The sequence below is a fragment of the Nerophis ophidion genome, linkage group LG21, assembly GCF_033978795.1.
Source record: "Nerophis ophidion isolate RoL-2023_Sa linkage group LG21, RoL_Noph_v1.0, whole genome shotgun sequence".
NCBI lineage: Eukaryota > Metazoa > Chordata > Actinopteri > Syngnathiformes > Syngnathidae > Nerophis > Nerophis ophidion.
The window spans coordinates 42,545,292-42,568,422 of NC_084631.1; the positions used below are offsets into that span (position 1 = coordinate 42,545,292).

At 40.4% G+C, this 23,131-nt stretch overlaps 1 protein-coding gene across 2 annotated transcripts in view; it reads right to left on the minus strand.

Annotated features, from left to right (window-relative positions):
• The window catches only part of trappc9 (trafficking protein particle complex subunit 9), a 320,599-nt gene that overhangs the window by 89,093 nt on the left and 208,375 nt on the right, over positions 1-23,131 (minus strand). For both annotated transcript variants that reach the window (XM_061882643.1, XM_061882642.1), the window contains one exon: positions 14,748-14,858. In XM_061882643.1, the coding sequence (XP_061738627.1) occupies positions 14,748-14,858 (111 nt within the window). The remainder of the gene's footprint in view (positions 1-14,747; positions 14,859-23,131) is intronic.

Here is a 23,131-nt window from a genome sequence, read left to right on the forward strand (position 1 = left end):
CTTTTCTTTCTCCTATGTCCCCCCCCTCCCTTGTGGAGGGGGTCCGGTCCGATGACCATGGATGAAGTACTGACTGTCCAGAGTCGAGACCCAGGATGGACCGCTCGTCGGGACCCAGGATGGACCGCTCGCCTGTATCGGTTGGGGACATCTCTACGCTGCTGATCCGCTTGAGATGGTTTCCTGTGGACGGGACTCTCACTGCTGTCTTGGAGCCACTATGGATTGAACTTTCACAGTATCATGTTAGACCCGCTCGACATCCATTGCTTTCGGTCCCCTAGAGGGGGGGGGGTTGCCCACATCTGAGGTCCTCTCCAAGGTTTCTCATAGTCAGCATTGTCACTGGCGTCCCACTGAATGTGAATTCTCCCTGCCCACTGGGTGTGAGTTTTCCTTGCCCTTTTGTGGGTTCTTCCGAGGATGTTGTAGTCGTAATGATTTGTGCAGTCCTTTGAGACATTTGTGATTTGGGGCTATATAAATAAACATTGATTGATTGATTGATGTTGTATGGATCTTTGATGAACCACCTGAAATTAACTCATGCATTTGACCTACTTGTGCACTTTTTTACTCCAGACTTCTAAACTGCTACTGGTAAAAGCAAAAAGGAAGAGCAATGAATCTTTTTGAAATATTTATCGCAGTAATCATCTGCAAATTTAACATCTACAAAAGTCAAACTAAAAATAAAGCAGCCCTACATCTCTGGGTTCTTTTCTATTATTTAATTTCCATTTATGGCAATGTGGCTAATCCTATTTCAGATACACAAAACTATCAAATATACACAAAACAATAAAGCCAGAGCAGTAGAATAAATGAACAACTGTTGTGTGTCTGTTCAGGGAATCATTTTCTGAGAAGTAAACTGTAACGTCTCCTTTTCATTTTTGCAAAGTGCTCAATCACTCTGGACAGACATGGAAATATTACAGTAACTGTTATACAGTTGACCAGTGGTTCCCAACTGCTGGGTCGCGACATAAAAGTGGATTGTGTGTCATTTTCAGTCACATGTGTGCATGGGAAAAAAAAAAAGTTTAGGGAGAAAAAAATCTAATTGTGGCAACAAAACCAGATATTTTTAGCCATTTTTCTAGTGACTATTAGTGAGTATTTTAGCAAAAGGCAAAGCGACTAACAAGTTGGAGGACTCAGGACAGACATGGAAATATATTTTTAAATCTAAATGGGGCAACAAAACCTTCCCGGCCTCTTTTAACTGACAATAAGTTATCTTCTGCCTCCTGTAGTCGTTAGCTACCACATGTTAGCTGTTTATGATTATTATGGGAAAACCGGGTTTTTCTGCTCCGCTGCTCCCAGTCTGTGGAACGCTCTCCCTGACCACCTGAGGGCACCTCAGACTGTGGATGCTTTTAAAAAAAAGCCTTTTTATAGAAATATGCATACTAGTTCTAGCAATAAGTCGATTGCCGATTGTATTGTACCATATGTCCCGGCAAGAAATCTGCCTTCAAAGGACTCCGGCTTATTAGTGATTCCCAAAGCCCAAAAAAAGTCTGCGGGCTATAGAGCGTTTTCCGTTCGGGCTCCAGTACTCTGGAATGCCCTCCCGGTAACAGTTTGAGATGCCACCTCAGTAGAAGCATTTAAGTCTCACCTTAAAACTCATTTGTATACTCTAGCCTTTAAATAGACTCCCTTTTTAGACCAGTTGATCTGCCGTTTCTTTTCTTTTTCTCCTATGTCCCACTCTCCCTTGTGGAGGGGGTCCGGTCTGATCCGGTGGCCATGTACTGCTCGCCTGTGTGTTGACTGGGACATCTCTGCGCTGCTGATCCGCCTCCGCTTGGGATGGTTTCCTGCTGGCTCCGCTGTGAGCGGGACTCTCGCTGCTGTGTTGGATCCGCTTTGGACTGGACTCTCGCGACTGTGTTGGATCCATTATGGATTGAACTTTCACAGTATCATGTTAGACCCGCTCCACATCCATTGCTTTCCTCCTCTCCAAGGTTCTCATAGTCATCATTGTCACCGACGTCCCACTGGGTGTGAGTTTTCCTTGCCCTTATGTGGGCCTACCGAGGATGTCGTAGTGGTTTGTGCAGCCCTTTGAGACACTAGTGATTTAGGGCTATATAAGTAAACATTGATTGATTGATTGATTGATATTTTCAGCCATCTTTCTGAAAACAAATACAGAAATGTTACTATTTTTTCTGGAAACAAAACCAGATGCTTTAGCTGTAGCCATTTTTCTGGTGACAAAACAAGATTATTTTAGTCAAAGTCACACCGATTAACAAGACAAGTCTACTGTGCTATTTTTCTGTGAAATAAACTTGAATGATTTAAAAATCACGACTTGATGAAATGGAAAAATGTTTTTCTTCCTGAAGATAAAGCATATGAGAAGCACTCAACTCACACATGCTGACTCCAAATCCTCATTGATGCAGAAGCAGCAGACAATAACCAACATGATGTTTCATGTTCATTGGAAATTCCCCCGACAGCTCGTACAGCAAAAGAATATGTTTGTCTTGATACAAGGAAGAACGTTAGCTAACTTAGCATCAACTTAAGACAATGATGTTGCCTAGCTAGCTAGGACTTCACTTACATCTCTCATTCTTGCTGCTTCTTCTCTGCTGCGGGACAATAACTTTCTTAAATCCATCTAGGAGTTACAGTTTGAGTCAAATCAAAATCTAAATATTGTAATTAAATTGTTGTTGGCTAACGTCACCTACCTCACGCAGTCATTCGCATCCCCTCTCTCTCTCTCTCTCTCTCAACTGAAGTCTCGATCCACACATGAATAAATTACCGTATTAATTAGCCATGTGCTCATTGTTACGAATACAGTGGCAATCAATTACCATACTAAGTAATATGTTCGCTGTTGTCTATGTTATGTAGACTTAAAACTCTGAAGCGTTTTTTTTTTATTGGTGAAATTTTTACTGGGGCACTGCAGATCAACAGTGGGGCACGTGCCCCAGTGAAATCTGCCTGGCGACGCCCCTGACTGGAGCACACTGAAGGCAGGTCCCATTCAAAGATCATTATTCCGCCTATTTTGCCGCCACGGAATCCCGTCAGGTCTCATTCGAGTCGTGGAAGCTTCTGTTTGTCTTCTCCTCCCTGGGGCGTGTGACCCTCCTGATGAAATGTAAACACAAAGGCTTCCTGCAGGTAAACAAGTGGGGCGTGACCCCCTGACAAGGCCTCGCTAATTAGCGGCACGGCAGCGCTTTAACGGGAGCAGCCAGGGAAAAGGACTAATAGGAGGCGGCGTTGTCTCCCAACCACGCTAGGTCGTGATGACATTCACGCATCAATGCTCGCTTTTCATTTATAGCCAGATTGTCAACAATAGCGGCAGACTGCTGACTGAAATGTCAAATGTGAAAACTGCTCAATTCTATTGCTCCGTGCAAAAGGCAACGTTAAGAGTGTTGCTATAACCATACATACATATATACATATAGAAAAATAAACCAGGGGTCACCAACGCCAGGTCGCCCGTAAGGACCAGACGAGTCGCCCGCTGGCCTGTTCTAAAAATAGCTCAAATAGCAGCACTTACCAGTGAGCTGCCTCTATTTTTTAAATTGTATTTATTTACTAGCAAGCTGGTCTCGCTTTGTTTGACATTTTTAATTCTAAGAGAGACAAAACTCAAATAGAATTTGAAAATCCAAGAAAATATTTTAAAGACTTGTTTAAATAAATTCATTTATTGTTTTACACCCCTTTGTCCACAACTGCCTGAGCAAATAGTCAAACAGTTTAAGAACAACCTTTCTCAAAGTGCAATTGCAAGAAATTTAGGGATTTTAACATCTACGCTCCATAATATCATCAAAAGGTTCAGAGAATGTGGAGAAATCACTCCACGTAAGCGGCATGGCCGGAAACCAACATTGAATGACCGTGACCTTCCATCCCTCAGATGGCACTGTATCAAAAACGACATCAATCTGTAAAGGATATCACTACATGGGCTCAGGAACACTCCAGAAAACCACTGTCACTAAATACAGTTGGTCGCTACATCTGTAAGTGCAAGTTAAAGCTCTACTATGCAAAGCCAAAGCCATTTATCAACAACATCCAGAAACGCCACCGGCTTCTCTGGGCCCGAGATCATCTAAGATGGACTGATGCAAAGTGGAAAAGTGTTCTGTGGTCTGACGAGTCCATCCATCCATCCATCATCTTCCGCTTATCCGAGGTCTGGTCGCGGGGGCAACAGCCTAAGCAGGGAAACCCAGACTTCCCTCTCCCCAGCCACTTCGTCTAGCTCTTCCCGGGGGATCCCGAGGCGTTCCCAGGCCAGCCGGGAGACATAGTCTTCCCAACGTGTCCTGGGTCTTCCCCGTGGCCTCCTACCGGTTGGACGTGCCCTAAACACCTCCCTAGGGGGGCGTTCGGGTGGCATCCTGACCAGATGCCCGAACCACCTCATCTGGCTCCTCTCCATGTGGAGGAGCAGCGGCTTTACTTTGAGTTCCTCCCGGATGGCAGAGCTTCTCACCCTATCTCTAAGGGAGAGACCCAAACTCATTTCGGCCGCTTGTACCCGTGATCTTATCCTTTCGGTCATGACCCAAAGCTCATGACCATAGGTGAGGATGGGAACGTAGATCGACCGGTAAATTGAGAGCTTTGCCTTCCGGCTCAGCTCCTTCTTCACCACAACGGATCGGTACAACGTCCGCATTACTGAAGACGCCGCACCGATCCGCCTGTCGATCTCACGATCCACTCTTCCCTCACTCGTGAACAAGACTCCTAGGTACTTGAACTCCTCCACTTGGGGCAGGGTCTCCTCCCCAACCCGGAGATGGCATTCCACCCTTTGACGAGTCCACGTTTCAAATTGTTTTTGGAAATATTCGACATCGAGTCTGTGAAGAGACAAACAGCGGTCCTGCCCAAGATGGCGGCCAGGATGCGGAGTGGAAAGGTGGGGCACGCCTGGAGCGACACTGCAGCCATCAGAGTCAGGTGCGTAAACCACACACCTGCTCTCAATCACTGCATCTTCTGCTGCAGCATAAAAGGGGAGAAGGAGGAGCAATCGTGGCAGGAGTAAGAGAAGGAACAACGGACAACGAAGACGACGAGAGCGACCAGGAGAAAGATGAGCCCCGGCGAAAGACGCGGCTACCGGCCACTGAAAGGCGCGCCAAGACGAGCAGGAAGGGAGGTCGCGCTAGAAATTGGCGCAACCGACTGGAACCAAAACTTGTTCACTGCAACCCACACGATGACGGCTGGAGACCTGTCACAGTGGCGCCCACAGTGGGAGGAGGACCATCAGAAGCGGAGGACGATGACGTCATCTGGGCGCCCGTCGCGAGTTACACCAAACTGGCTGAAGAAAAGCAAACCCTGATGCTGCAAGCGCTGGTGGACCGGATGAGGGGACCCGGCGAGTGTCACCAAGTTGCGAACTTTGTCGTCGATGTTCTCTACTAAATCCTTTCAGCAAAAATATGGCAATATGGCGAAATGGTCAAGTATGACGGATAGAATGGACCTGCTATCCCCGTTTTTAAATAAGAAAATCTCATTTCAGTAGGCCTTTAATACATCATTGTTATTTATTTAAAAGAATGTTTGATATGAGTAAGCGGTATTATCAATAGTGGTAATAACTGATTGTATCTATTATACTTTTCTTGTGTTATCATTTACTATATTTGAAGTATATTACTTTTATTGTGATTATTTCATTAAATTACATTTTTATGACATGCATTCTATTCATGCACGCATACAGATTGTGTTGCTATTTGGTGAATATTTTAGGGGTGATATGAATTTCTGTACTAGATCGTTTTCTTGTCTAATGACAGTCATTAGAGAAGCGCTACATGGATGTGACTTTTATAGTCTGTGAAGAAAGAAAAACATTACAGTGTTTTGGATTATTAAGCAGTAGCAAAATAAAGATGTATAATCATTTAACACAACAATAGTTGTTCTCTTAATAACGTGAGGCACGGCCAGTGAAATCACAAAGAACTGAGAACTGAGACTTTTTACTTTCACACACTTCCGAGGGTAGAATATGTTCATCGCGGTTGTAAATTGATGCTTTGTTAGTCAATTTAGGCTCCTGATCATGTCGCAGCATGGCTCCGTGAAGCTTCTGCTTTAGCACGGGTCAATTTGCATCTCATTTGCATGATGTAACTACACATTTTTTTTGGCGTGTGTGTGTGCATATGTGTGCATATATGTGTGTGTAACGGTGCGCTGGCTGTCGAGTAAGAATGGCATCATTTCCAAAAAGCATCTTCCCAACAGCGGCCATGGCTTTTGCCGCAGGGAAAGAGGAGGAGAGCATACATAATACTCACCCTATGTTTTCATCAGCAGCCTATTTTTAGCGCTTTAGAGCGGCGAGCATGAGGCTCATGCAGAGGCGGGAGAGGGCTAGGTTCTATTTTTAGACCGCGGCGCTGACTCCGTGTAACCCCACTCCCCCCCTTACCTACGCCCCCCCCCCTTACCCGCACCCTAATAACAATTCTCAAGCCAATTACAGACGCCGCAGGAAGCTTATCTTCTCCTAAAGGTGAGGAGTTGTTTCATCTCTCTGACATGACATGAGGCGACATGGTGGCAGCGACATCACGGTCACTTTTGGTGCTGCAACAAGAAGATGAAGCACCAACAACATTTAGAAGAAGAAGAAGAAGAGCACAAACAAGAAGAAAAAGAGCAACAACGACAAGAAGAAAAAGAACACCAAGAAAAAGAACAACAACAAGAACAGGAAAGAGAACAATAAAAACTATATAGAAGCAGAACAAGAACAAAAAAAAGGACAAGAAGAAAATCTACGAGAACAAGACGGAGAACGATAATAAGGAGAATAATGAAAAAAAAGTAGGAGAACGTGATACAAAAAGAATCAAAAGAAGGAAAAGCTGATGAAGAATCAGATGGTTCCAAACAACAGCGAAACTAGAAGAAAAGAGAAGAACTACGAAGAAAAAAAATATAGACAAAGAAAAACAAAAAGAATAAGAACAAGTGCAAGAAAAAGATTGATAACAAACAAAAACGAGCACAAGTATAGACAACAACAAAAAGAAGAAGAAGAAGAAAACGAAAAACAGGAAGAAGAAGAAGAAGAAGAACAACAACAAAAAAAAAACAAAGGACGAGATGTTGAACAGTCCCTTGTGCCCACGGCGTGGCGCAGTGGAAGAGTGGCCGTGCGCAACCCGAGGGTCCTTTGTTCAATTCCCACCTAGTACCAACCTCGTCACGTCCGTTGTGTCCTGAGCAAAACACTTCACCCTTGCTCCTGATGGGTGCTGGTTAGCGCCTTGCATGGCAGCTCCCTCCATCAGTGTGTGAATGGGTAAATGTGGAAGTAGTGTCAAAGCGCTTTGAGTACCTTGAAGGTAGAAAAGCGCTAAACAAGTACAACCCATTTAAATGTGGAGAATACTCACTCGAGATGGGCTTGTTGTTAGGAGTGGTAGACAGAAAACGTGGGGGTGTGGGGGGTTGTGTTCTGGTGAGTTGTGGGATATGAGACTTGGTCAGGGCTAAATTCCAGGAAAATTGGACAAGCGACACATCTTCAGTAGTGTGCCCTTGCATTATTATTGTCTAAAAACATACCTTTGTCTAAAAACACACTTTTGTCTACAAACACACTTATGTCTAAAAACACACTTATGTCTACACACACTATTGTCTACAAACACTTATATCTACAAACACACGTATGTCTTTACACACACACGTATGTCTACAAACACACTTATGTCTACACACACTATTGTCTACAAACACTTATATCTACAAACACACATATGTCTTTACACACACACGTATGTCTACAAACACACTTATGTCTACACACACTATTGTCTACAAACACTTATATCTACAAACACACGTATGTCTTTACACACACACGTATGTCTACAAACACACTTATGTCTACACACACTATTGTCTACAAACACTTATATCTACAAACACACGTATGTCTTTACACACACACGTATGTCTACAAACACACTCATGTCTACAAACACACTTATGTCTACAAACACACTTATGTCAACAAACACACTCATGTCTACAAACACACTTTTGTCTACAAACACACTTATGTCTACAAACACACTTTTGTCTACAAACACACTTATGTCTACAAACACACTCATGTCTATAAACACACTTATGTCTGGAAACACACTTATGTCTACAAACACACTCATGTCTACAAACACACTTTTGTCTACAAACACACTTATGTCTACAAACACACTTTTGTCTACAAACACACTTATCTCCACACACACACTTATGTCTACAAACACACTTATGTCTACAAACACACTTTTGTCTACAAACACACTTATGTCTACAAACACACTTTTGTCTACAAACACACTTTTGTCTACAAACACACTTATGTCTACAAACACACTTATGTCTAAAATCATACCTTTGTCTACAAACACACGCATGTCTATAAACACACTTATGTCTGGAAACACACTTATGTCTACAAACAAACATTTGTCTAAAAACACACTTATGTCTAACACACTTATGTCTATAAACACACTTATGTCTGGAAACACACTTATGTCAACAAACACACTCATGTCTACAAACACACTTTTGTCTACAAACACACTTATGTCTACAAACACACTTTTGTCTACAAACACACTTATGTCTACAAACACACTTATGTCTACAAACACACTCATGTCTATAAACACACTTATGTCTGGAAACACACTTATGTCTACAAACACACTTTTGTCTACAAACACACTCATGTCTATAAACACACTTATGTCTGGAAACACACTTATGTCTACAAACACACTCATGTCTACAAACACACTTTTGTCTACAAACACACTTATGTCTACAAACACACTTTTGTCTACAAACACACTTATCTCCACACACACACTCATGTCTACAAACACACTTATGTCTACAAACACACTTTTGTCTACAAACACACGTATGTCTACAAACACACTTTTGTCTACAAACACACTTATGTCTACAAACACACTTTTGTCTACACACTTATGTCTAAAAACATACCTTTGTCTACAAACACACTTTTGTCTACAAACACACTTTTGTCTACAAACACACTTATGTCTGGAAACACACTTATGTCTACAAACAAACATTTGTCTACAAACACACTTATGTCTACAAACACACATTTGTCTACAAACACACTTATGTCTAAAAACATACCTTTGTCTACAAACACACTTTTGTCTACAAACACACTTTTGTCTACAAACACACTTATGTCTACAAACACACTTAGGTCTGGAAACACACTTATGTCTACAAACACACTTATGTCTACAAACACACTTTTTTCTACAAACACACTTATGTCTACAAACACACTCATGTCTACAAACACACTTTTGTCTACAAACACACTTATGTCTACAAACACACTTTTGTCTACAAACACACTTATGTCTGGAAACACACTTATGTCTACAAACCCACTTATGTCTAAAAACACACCTTTGTCTACAAACACACTCATGTTTATAAACACACTTAGGTCTGGAAACACACTTTTGTCTACAAACACACTTATGTCTACAAACACACTTAGGTCTGGAAACACACTTTTGTCTACAAACACACGTATGTCTACAAACACACTTATGTCTACAAACACACTTATGTCTACAAACACACTTTTGTCTACAAACACACTTATGTCTACAAACACACTTTTGTCTACAAACACACTTATGTCTACAAACACACTCATGTCTACAAACACACTTATGTCTACAAAGCCACTTATGTCTAAAAACATACCTTTGTCTACAAACACACTCATGTTTATAAACACACTTATGTCTGGAAACACACTTTTGTCTACAAACACACTTATGTCTACAAACACACTTATGTCTACAAACACACTTATGTCTACAAACACACTTTTGTCTACAAACACACTTATGTCTACAAACACACTTTTGTCTACAAACACACTTTTGTCTACAAACACACTTATGTCTACAAACACACTTATGTCTAAAATCATACCTTTGTCTACAAACACACTCATGTCTATAAACACACTTATGTCTGGAAACACACTTATGTCTACAAACAAACATTTGTCTAAAAACACACTTATGTCTAACACACTTATGTCTACAAACACACTTTTGTCTACAAACACTTATGTCTACAAACACACTCATGTCTACAAACACACTTTGTCTACAAACACACGTATGTCTACAAACACACTTTTGTCTACAAACACACTTATGTCTACAAACACACTTTTGTCCACACACTTATGTCTAAAAACATACCTTTGTCTACAAACACACTTTTGTCTACAAACACACTTATGTCTGGAAACACACTTATGTCTGGAAACACACTTATGTCTACAAACAAACATTTGTCTACAAACACACTTATGTCTACAAACACACTTTTGTCTACAAACACACTTATGTCTAAAAACATACCTTTGTCTACAAACACACTTTTGTCTACAAACACACTTTTGTCTACAAACACACTTTTGTCTACAAACACACTTATGTCTACAAACACACTTATGTCTACAAACACACTTTTGTCTACAAACACACTTATGTCTACAAACACACTCATGTCTACGAACACACTTTTGTTTACAAACACACTTATGTCTACAAACACACTTTTGTCTACAAACACAATATGGATGGATTTGTATTGATAGAAGTGTAGTAATACTACTGTCCTTTGAAAGATACTACTGTACATGAATAATATATATATAAGTGTAGTACTACTGATATTGTACTGTCCCTTGACAGACATAGTACTGTATAATAATATAGTACTACTAACAGATCCTCCAGGGAGGACATGAGAGACACATCATCACTAATACTTCTTATCTTTCTCATACAACACTGCAGCATGCTGGACACCTCACTTTATCCTGCACTTCATGCAGTCTTTGTTGCTCCTCAGCATGTTGGACACCTCACTTTATTCTGCACTTCATGCAGTCTTTGTTGCTCCCCAGCATGTTGGACACCTCACTTCATCCTGCACTTCATGTAGTCTTTGTTGCTCCTCAGCATGTTGGACACTTCACTCTATCCTGCACTTCATGCAGTATTTGTTGCTCCTCAGCATGTTGGACACCTCACTTTATTCTGCACTTCATGCAGTCTTTGTTGCTCCCCAGCATGTTGGACACCTCACTTCATCCTGCACTTCATGTAGTCTTTGTTGCTCCTCAGCATGTTGGACACTTCACTCTATCCTGCACTTCATGCAGTATTTGTTGCTCCTCAGCATGTTGGACACCTCACTTTATCCTGCACTTCATGCAGTATTTGTTGTTCCTCAGCATGTTGGACACCTCACTGCACTTCATGCAGTCTTTGTTACTCCTCGGCATGTTGGACACTTCACTTTATCCTGCATTTCATGCAGTCTTTGTTGCTCCTCAGCATGTTGGACACTTCACTCTATCCTGCACTTCATGCAGTCCAACAATCTTTGTTGCTCCTCAGCATGTTGGACACCTCACTTTATCCTGCACTTCATGCAGTCTTTGTTGTTCCTTGGCATGTTGTACACTTCACTTTATCCTGCACTTCATGTGGTCTTTGTTGCTCCTCAGCATGTTGGGAAACTCATTTTATCCTGCACTTCATGCAGTCTTTGTTGCTCCTCAGCATGTTGGACATCTCACTTTATCCTGCATTTCATGTAGTCTTTGTTGCTCCTCGGCATGTTGGACACTTCACTTTATCCTGCACTTCATGCAGTCTTTGTTGCTCCTCAGCATGTTGGACACTTTACTCTATTCTGCACTTCATGCAGTCCAACAATCTTTGTTGCTCCTCAGCATGTTGGACACCTCACTTTATCCTGCACTTCATGCAGTATTTGTTGTTCCTCAGCATGTTGGACACCTCACTTTATCCTGCACTTCATGCAGTCTTTGTTGCTCCTCGGCATGTTGGACACTTCACTTTATCCAGCACTTCATGCAGTCTTTGTTGCTCCTCGGCATGTTGGACACCTCACTTTATCCTGCACTTCATGCAGTCTTTGTTGCTCCTCGGTGTGTTGGACACTTCATGCAGTCTTTGTTGCTCCTCGGCATGTTGGACACCTCACTTTATCCCGCATTTCATGCAGTCCAACAATCTTTGCAGCGGTAGCAGGGTATAAAGGTGGTCACCATGGAAACAAGCTTTGTTTGAAAAGCCAATGCAGTGAAGTGCGTGTGTGTGTGTGTGTGTGTGTGTGTGTGTGTGTGTGTGTGTGTGTGTGTGTGTGTGTGTGCTTCGCCAACGTCTTCAATTTGTCCCGCGAGACGTCATGATGATGATTCCAAATTATTTTTAGAACATCTGCCAAACTGATGGCTGCAAATGTGTCAGCCTCTTGTGGACACTCAATGCAGATTTATTCAATGAAAATGAACTGTCCAATATTTGTAGTCACCACAGCACAGCATGTACTTATACGACCTAGTCCAAACAACCTTCCCCACTCATGGTGCAAAACAAACATCCAACAAGCATGTCCTCTTACACCTCTAGAGGAGCTGTATAAGAGACACAAACAGCATCCTCGGGGACTCATCCCACCCAGGTGACCACTGGCTTGAACTCTTGCCCTCAAGGAGGCGCTATAAGAGCATCAAAGCAAGGACAAATAGAGGGAAAAAACTGTTTCTATCCTCGAGCTGTTGTTGCCCTAAACTCTGCACTTACCTGAAAACTCACCACTTTATTAACTTGCTTACCTCTGATAGACATCTGCTGTGCAATATGTTTTTAAATTTTAATTTATGTATTATTTTTTGTTGTCTTAAGAGTATTTTATGCAGGTTGTTTTGTCCAGTTTCTTTGTTTCCATACAACGACAATAAAAGGTATTTTGATAACTTCTGACAACACAAAAAGTGTCACACAACACCACCTGCTTTCTCGACTTTGTGGACACTGTAAAAATAAACTATTTAAATCCACATCAGTGCATGATGAGAAAATGCAAGAAATTCATGCATTCATGTTTTTAGCTGCTTGATATTTCTGATTGATGACACAAGTTGAAGGAGGTGGTCATGGATGTCAAGAAAGTAGGAATCGAACCTTCACATACTCCTGGTATTCAATGACCTGGCATGAATGCACTATGTAGAGCAGGGGTGCCCACACTTTTTCTGCAGGCGAGCTACTTTTCAATTGACCAACTCGAGGGGATCTACCTCATTTATATATATCATTTATATTTATTTATTTATGAAAGAGACATTTTTGTAAACAAGTTAAATGTGTTTAATGATAATACAAGCATGTGTAACACATATAGATGTCTTTCTTTCACCAAGACAAGAATATAAGTTGGTGTATTACCTGATTCTGATGACTTGCATTGATTGGAATCAGACAGTAATGATGATAACGCCCACATTTTCAAATGGAGGGGAAAAAAAGTTGTCCTTTCTGTACAATACCACATGAAAGTGGTTGGTTTTTGGCATCTAATTCATCCAGCTTCCATACACTTTACAAGAAAAACATTGGCGGCAAATTCCGTAGCTTGCTTGATTGACATTCACGGCACCCGAGGGTCTTGTGAGATGACGCTGGCTGCTGCCAGTTCATTATTATGAAAACATGACAGAGAGGAAGGCGAGAAACACTTTTTATTTCAACAGACTTTCGCGCCGTCCCTTCCGTCAAAACTCTAAAGGCCGACTGCACATTTCCTATCTTCACAATAAAAGCCCTGCTTCATGCTGCCTGCGCTAACAAAATAAGAGTCTCGGAAAGCTGGCGTGCACAAGTGATGTGCACGCCAGCTTTCTGAGGGATCGCTTGTGCACGCCAGTTTTCCGAGACTCTGTATTAAGTTAGCGCAGGCAGCATGAAGCAGGGCTTTTATTGTGAAGATAGGAAATGTGCAGTCGGCCTTTAGAGTTTTGACGGAAGGTACGGCGCGAGAGTCTGTTTAAATAAAAAGTGTTTCTCGCCTTCCTCTCGGTCATTTTTTCATAATAATGAACTGGCAGCAGCCAGCGTCATCTCACAAGACCCTCGGGTGCCGTGAATGTCAATCAAGCAAGCTACGGAATTTGCCGCCAATGTTTTTCTTGTAAAGTGTATGGAAGCTGGATGAATTAGATGCCAAAAACCAACCACTTTCATGTGGTATTGTACAGAAAGGACCACTTTTTTTCCTCCTCCATTTGAAAATGTGGGCGTTATCATCATTACTGTCTGATTCCAATCAATGCAAGTCATCAGAATCAGGTAATACACCAACTTATATTCTTGTCTTTGTGAAAGAAAGACATCTATATGTGTTACACATGCTTGTATTATCATTAAACACATTTAACTTGTTTACAAAAATGTCTCTTTCATAAATAAATAAATATAAATGATATATATAAATGAGCTAGATCCCCTCGAGTTGGTCAATTGCAGAAAAAGTGTGGGCACCCCTGATGTAGCCAAACTAAACACGATCACCAGGACATGACATTTATGTGTATTGTATCAAAACATGTCCAACAAGTGCTGAAAAATTTTAATAAAATGTGATGTTTTTTAAAAAAAAAACAGCTGTTGCTGGTCTTATATTGAGAGTCAATTTGTTCTTTATAGGCGAGAAAGCCTAAATAATTCCCCTGGCAGTAAAGGGGAGTCTTAAGTAAAACTGAAACTTCTTACCTTTGGCACTCGCTGGCATGAAGAACCAGGTCCTGGTTGTTCTTGGCACTGACGGTCAGCTCGTGCTCTGTGGGGTTGAAGATGTCCAGCAGCAGGTGACACTGACGAGTGCTGTGGACACATGCAGGTGCAAAGTTCTTTAAATCAGACACATCTTTGCTTCTTTAGCTCTTGACTAAATAGGATAGGACACTCTCTTGTCTGGTGGCCAACATCAAGTTGCATGAAAGGGAAATGTCTTCTCGGACAAACATAGTTTCTTAGCTGTGGTCCGTATGTAATACACTTTTCCACCACGTGTGGCAGTAATGACAACATCAAACATCCATCCATCCATTTTTCTGTCCAGTGCGAGTTTGAAGCCGAAACGACAAACGCGCTCAGAGGAGATAACTTTTGAAAAAAGGTGACGGGTCAGAGGAGATAACTTTTGAAAAAAGGTGACGAATAATAATAAAGTTTATGAGTTTGAACATCAAATATGTTGTCTTTGTAGCATATTCAACTGAATATGGGTTGAAAAGGATTAGCAAATCATTGTATTCTGTTTATATTTACATCTAACACAATTTCCCAACTTACTACATGACATATATACTTACATCATGTATATATTACATGTTATTAGGGTCCTTGGACCATGGCAAAGGACTCCTGTGGAGTCCTTTGCCATGGGCCAAGGACCCTATTGAAACTGCTGTGTTTTATTATTATTCCGCACCTACACGCTGTAATTTGACCCCCTTAACATGCTTCAAAACTCACCAAATTTGACACACACGTCGGTATAGCAAACCTTCCCAACATATTAAGCAACCAATCCCCCAAAATGAAAATTGCGCTCTAGCGCCCCCTAGGAAAAAAATTACAGACAAAACTGCATGTAACTTCTGTTAGGAATGTCATAGCGACATGAAACAAAAACTGCTATGTAGGTCTGACTTAGACCCAATTTTCATACAGTCACTTCTTTAAGCAAAAATCTACAGGAAGTTGGCAAAAACCCCTTCAAAATAACATTTTCGCCAAAAATGCAATTTTTGCCTCTTTGCGCTGTAATTTGACCCCTTTAAAATGCTTCAAAAGTCACCAAATTTGGCGCACACATCAGGACTGGCGAATATTGCGATCTAATGAAAAAACCAAACCCCAAAACTCAAAATTGCGCTCTAGCGCTATTTTTGAATAAAACACTGAAAAAACTGCTCCTAGGAAGAAAACACAGACAAAACTGCTTGTAACTTCCGGTAAGAATGTCGGAGAGACATGAAACAAAAACCTCTATGTAGGTCTCGCTTAGACCTACATTTCATAGATTGACAACCCCCAACAAAAATCAACAGGAAGTTTGCAATCCCCCCTTCAAAACAAAAGTTTTGTAAAAACCGGTCACCTTTCTTCAAACATTATCTCCTCTGAGTGCGTTTGTTGTTTTGGCTTCAAACTCGCACAGGAGAGGGATTGAACCCTTCTGATTAAAAGTATAGAACAGAGTTTTGATAAGTTCTCAGGTTTTGGATTTATGCGCCTTCAAAGAACCCCTGTGCAAAGTCTCCTTAAAAATGTCATTTTTGCCTCTTTTAGCAGTTATTTGACCCCCTTAAAATGCTTCTAAACTCACCAAACTTGACACACACATCAGGTCTGGCAAAAATTATCTGATGAAAAAACCTAACCTAAAAACTCAAAATTGTGCTCTACCGCCCCCCTAGGAATACAACACGGACAAACTGCTCCTAGGAAGAAAACACAGACAAAACTGCTTGTAACTTCCGGTAGGAATGTCAGAGAGACATGAAACAAAAAACACTATGTAGGTCTCACCTAGACCTACATTTTAATAACCAACGTACTTTAGCAAAAATCAACAGGAAGTTTGATATTTTCACTTCAATACAACAACTGCATTACTTTCACAATGCATTAAATAGTGGCACCAAGGCGTTTTCTATGGTGGGTTTCGGGGGCAGCAGCCAAAGGCGCGCTCGCACCTTCGCACCCTAATTTGACCCCCTTAACATGCTTCAAAACTCCCCAAATTTGACACAGACATCGGTATGGAGCGGCAGACCAACATATTAAGCAACCAAACCCCAAAAATGAAAATTGCGCGCTAGTGCCCCCTAGGAAGAGACAAAAAACAGACTGCTTGTAACTTCCATTAGGAATGTCGTAGAGACATGAAACGAAAACCTCTATGTAGGTCTGACTTGGACCTACATTTTCAATTAGAACCTTCTATAGCAAAAATCAACAGGAAGTTGGCAAAAACCCCTTCAAAACAAAATTCTCGCAAAAAATTCAATTTTTGCCTCTTTGAACTGAAATTTGACCCCCTTAAAATGCTTCAAAGTCCAAGTTAAAGCTATACTATGCCAAGTGAAAGCCATTAATCAACAACATCCAGAAACGCCAATCTGTAATTTGACCCCCTTAACATGCTTCAAAACTCACCAAATTTTACACACACATCAGGACTGGTGAAAATTGCCATCCAATAAAAAAACAAACCCCAACAATGAAAATTGGGTTCTAGCGCCCCCTAAGAAAAAAACCGGACAAAACTGCTTGTAAATTCTGTTGGGAATGTCGTAGAGTGATGAAACAAAAACTTCTATGTAGGTCTGACTAAGATCGGGACTCGGGTCACGGCGGCAGCAGCCAAAGGCGGACCCGACCAACGCTGCTTGCAGCTTTAATTATGAATGTTACTACATGACATATGTACTTACACCATGTATATATTACATGTTATTATGAATGTTACTAGATACTACATATATACTTACATCATGTATATATTACATGTTATTATGAATGTTACTAGATACTACATATATACTTACATCATGTATGTATTACATGTTATGAATGTTACTAGATACTACATATATACTTACATCATGTATATATTACATGTTATTATGAATGTTACTAGATACTACATATATACTTACATCATGTATATATTACATGTTATTATGAATGTTACTAGATACTACATATATACTTACATCATGTATATATTACATGTTACTATGAATGTTACTAGATACTACATATATACTTACATCATGTATACATTACATGTTATTATGAATGTTACTAGATACTACATATATACTTACATCATGTATATATTACATGTTATTATGAATGTTACTAGATACTACATATATACTTACATCATGTATATATTACATGTTATTATGAATGTTACTAGATACTACATATATACTTACATCATGTATATATTACATGTTATTATGAATGTTACTAGATACTACATATATACTTACATCATGTATATATTACATGTTACTATGAATGTTACTAGATACTACATATATACTTACATCATGTATACATTACATTTTATTATGAATGTTACTAGATACTACATATATACTTACATCATGTATATATTATTATGAATGTTACTGTATACTACATATATACTTACATCATGTATATATTACATGTTATTATGAATGTTACTAGATACTACATATATACTTACATCATGTACATATTACATGTTATTATGAATGTTACTAGATACTACATATATACTTACATCATGTATATATTACATGTTATTATGAATGTTACTAGATACTACATATATACTTACATCATGTATATATTACATGTTATTATGAATGTTACTAGATACTACATATATACTTACATCATGTATATATTACATGTTATTATGAATGTTACTAGATACTACATATATACTTACATCATGTATATATTACATGTTATTATGAATGTTACTAGATACTACATATATACTTACATCATGTATATATTACATGTTATTATGAATGTTACTAGATCATTGTATTCTGTTTATATTTACATCTAACACAATTTCCCAACGGGGTTTGTAGATTCTGCAATGAATGTTTGAATCCCAATGTACACAATATCTGAAGAGCATGGAAAGAAGCATGAATGTTATGTTGATTGTTATTCCTCCGTATGATCTTCTATGAAGGAAATACATCAATGAGCCGACCTTCATGAGGTCCCTGTGAAGACAATAATGTGATGTCCAGACCTAGTTCTTCATGGCCACCATGCACCAGGGCAGAGTCCTGGTGCTTCAATGGCCGCACGGTGTGGTCCAAACAGCCAGCAGCGTGCATGTGTGGAGATGAAAAGGTGCAGCAGGCCTGCCAGCAGCGAGTCTGCTCGCCATGTGAAGATCACAAAGGACGCTCACGTTTGGGACTGACATCAAGCAAGAGGAGACAACATTTGAACCCTAAGTGGATATTTTCCTGCTGGTCAATGACTGATGAGAGGAAACAGCCTCAGTCAGTCAGCAGAGATGAGCTAACTAAGTCTGCTGTCCCAAACCATATTTCACCTGTTCATTTCAGACAAGCCAGGATCTACAAACCCCGTTTCCATATGAGTTGGGAAATTGTGTTAGATGTAAATATAAACAGAATACAATGATTTGCAAATCCTTTTCAACCCATATTCAGTTGAATATGCTACAAAGACAACATATTTCATGTTCAAACTCATAAACTTTTATTTTGTGTGCAAATAATCATTAACTTTAGAATTTGATGCCAGCAACATGTGGCAAAAAAGTTGGGAAAGGTGGCAATAAATACTGACAAAGTTGAGGAATGCTCATCAAACACTAATTTGGAACATCCCACAGGTGTGCAGGCTAATTGGGAACAGGTGGGTGCCATGATTGGCTATAAAAACAGCTTCCCAAAAAAATGCTCAGTCTTCCACAAGAAAGGATGGGGCGAGGTACACCCCTTTGTCCACAACTGCGTGAGAAAATAGTCAAACAGTTTAAGAACAACCTTTCTCAAAGTGCAATTGCAAGAAATGTAGGGATTTCAACATCTACGCTCCATAATATCATCAAAAGGTTCAGAGAATCTGGAGAAATCACTCCACGTAAGCGGCATGGCCGGAAACCAACATTGAATGACCGTGACCTTCCATCCCTCAAGCGGCACTGTATCAAAAACCCACATCAATCTCTAAAGGATATCACCACATGGGCTTAGGAACACTTCAGAAAACCACTGTCACTACATACAGTTGGTTGCTACATCTTTAAGTGCAAGTTAAAGCTCTACTATGCAAAGCCAAAGCCATTTATCAACAACATCCAGAAACGCCGCCATCTTCTCTGGGCCCGAGATCATCTAAGATGGACTGATGCAAAGTGGATAAGTGTTCTGTGGTCTGACGAGTCCACATTTAAAATTGTTTTTGGAAATATTTGACATCGTGTCATCCGGACCAAATTGGAAGCGAACCATCCAAACTGTTATCGACGCAAAGTTGAAAAACCAGCATCTGTGATGGTATGGGGGTCCATTAGTGCCCAAGGCATGGGTAACTTACACATCTGTGAAGGCATCATTAATGCTGAAAGGCACATACAGGTTTTGGAACAACATATACTGCCATCTAAGTGCCGTCTTTTTCATGGACGCCCCTGCTTATTTCAGCAAGGCCACATTCAGCATGTGTTACAGAGTGCGGGTACTTTCCTGGCCCGCCTGCAGTCCAGACCTGTCTCCCATGGAATATGTGTGGCTTATTATGAAGCGTAAAATATGAACGCGGAGACTGTTGAAGGACTGAAGCTCTACATAAAACAAAATTAATTCCACTTTCAAAGCTTCAACAATTAGTTTCTTCAGTTCCCAAACGTTTATTGAGTGTTGTTAAAAGAAAAGGTGATGACCTTATCTTTTTGAAGCTGAACATACGGAGGATGAACTGCTGCTTATAGAACGTAGGACGAAGGAAGGGTGAGACGTTGGAGCAGACGAAAAGAGAGTGCTCTACATAAAACAAGAACGGGAAAGAATTCCACTTTCAAAGCTTCAACAATTAGTTTCCTCAGTTCCCAAACGTTTATTGAGTGTTGTTAAAAGAAAAGGTGATGACCTTATCTTTTTGAAGCTGAACATACGGATGATGAACTGCTGCTTATAGAACGTAGGAAGGGTGAGACGTTGGAGCAGACGAAAGGAGAGGGCTCTACATAAAACAAGAACGGGAAAGAATTCCACTTTCAAAGCCTCAACAATTAGTTTCCTCAGTTCCCAAACGTTTATTGAGTGTTGTTAAAAGAAAAGGTGATGACCTTATCTTTTTGAAGCTGAATATACGGAGGATGAACTGCTGCTTATAGAACGTAGGACGAAGGAAGGGTGAGACGTTGGAGCAGACGAAAAGAGAGGGCTCTACATAAAACAAGAATGGGAAAGAATTCCACTTTCAAAGCTTCAACAATTAGTTTCCTCAGTTCCCAAACGTTTATTGAGTGTTGTTAGAAGAAAAGATGATGACCTTATCTTTTTGAAGCTGAATATACGGAGGATGAACTGCTGCTTATAGAACGTAGGACAAAGGAAGGGTGAGACGTTGGAGCAGACGAAATGAGAGTGTCTTTTCATAAAACAAGAATGGGAAAGAATTCCACTTTCAAAGCTTCAACAATTAGTTTCCTCAGTTCCCAAACGTTTATTGAGTGTTGTTAAAAGAAAAGGTGATGACCTTATCTTTTTGAAGCTGAATATACGGAGGATGAACTGCTGCCTATAGAACGTAGGAAGGGTGAGATGTTGGAGCAGACGAAAAGAGAGGGCTCTACATAAAACAAGTACGGGAAAGAATTCCACTTTCAAAGCTTCAACAATTAGTTTCCTCAGTTCCCAAACGTTTATTGAGTGTTATTAAAAGAAACGGTGATGACCTTATCTTTTTGAAGCTGAATATACGGAGGATGAACTGCTGCTTATAGAACGTAGGACGAAGGAAGGGTGAGACGTTGGAGCAGACAAAAAGAGAGTGCTCTACATGAAACAAGAATGGGAAAGAATTCCACTTTCAAAGCTTCAACAATTAGTTTCCTCAGTTCCCAAACGTTTATTGAGTGTTATTAAAAGAAAAGGTGATGACCTTATCTTTTTGAAGCTGAATATACGGAGGATGAACTGCTGCTTATAGAACGTAGGACGAAGGAAGGGTGAGACGTTGGAGCAGACGAAAAGAGAGGGCTCTACATAAAACAAGAACGGGAAAGAATTCCACTTTCAAAGCTTCAACAATTAGTTTCCTCAGTTCCCAAACGTTTATTGAGTGTTGTTAAAAGAAAAGGTGATGACCTTATCTTTTTGAAGCTGAATATACGGAGGATGAACTGCTGCTTATAGAACGTAGGACGAAGGAAGGGTGAGACGTGGGAGCAGACGAAAAGAGAGTGCTCTACATAAAACAAGAATGGGAAAGAATTCCACTTTCAAAGCTTCAACAATTAGTTTCCTCAGTTCCCAAACGTTTATTGAGTGTTGTTAAAAGAAAAGGTGATGTAACACAGTGGTGAACATGCCCTTTCCCAACTACTTTGGCACCTGTTGCCGCCATGAAATTCTAAGTTAATTATTATTTGAGTTTGAACATCAAATATGTTGTCTTTGTAGCATATTCAACTGAATATGGGTTGGAAAGGATTTGCAAATCATTGTATTCTGTTTATATTTACATCTAACACAACTCATATGGTGTTTGTATATTGTTTATTTGCATTCAGTGTAGAAATACTGGGGTCTCAGTTCAATGGAGGAAATATATGGCAATAGTTGTAAAGACATCCAGGTATTTGGTTAGCAGCAATAAGATGATGGCAGATGTAAAAAGAATGCACCCTTGCTGGAAATAAAGATCCTGGCCGGCCTCCAGGCTGCCTCCAATCTGGCTCTCATCCGCTTTCCCGTCTCTTCAATCCCGAGGTTAATGGAGGATTACGTTTCCGCTCGCCCGAGTCACTAATAAACTGCCGCTGCAATTAAAAGAGCATATTTTTTCGGCCCAGCCATGTTTCTTTAATTGTCTTGTTGTCTGTGTTTTGCAGACGTGATTAACAGGCCAGCTCCTGATTTATGGGCCGAGGCGTTAAGGCGGGCGATCAATCAGACACCCGATAAGAAGACTCCTTGCTCTGCTGGCGTCCGACACACATCAGGCTGGGAGGGAACAAACATGTCTGCTTTTGAAAAACACATTTTAACTGTCAAATAACACAGATTTCCAAGGCCGACCTCAAATTATTCTCTGCATTTGACCCATCACCCTTTTATTATTCCGCCGCCTCTTAGAGCTCTAATTTGACCCCCTTAACATGCTTCAAAACTCACCAGGACTGGTGAAAATTGTGATCTAATCAAAAAACCGAACCCAAAAACTCAAAATTGCGCTCTTGCGCCCCCTAGGTCGAAAACACAAACAAACTGTCTGTAACTTTCAGTAGGAATGTCAGAGAAACATGAAACAAAAACCAGTACGTAGGTCTTAGTCAGACCTATATTTCATCTAGTGACACC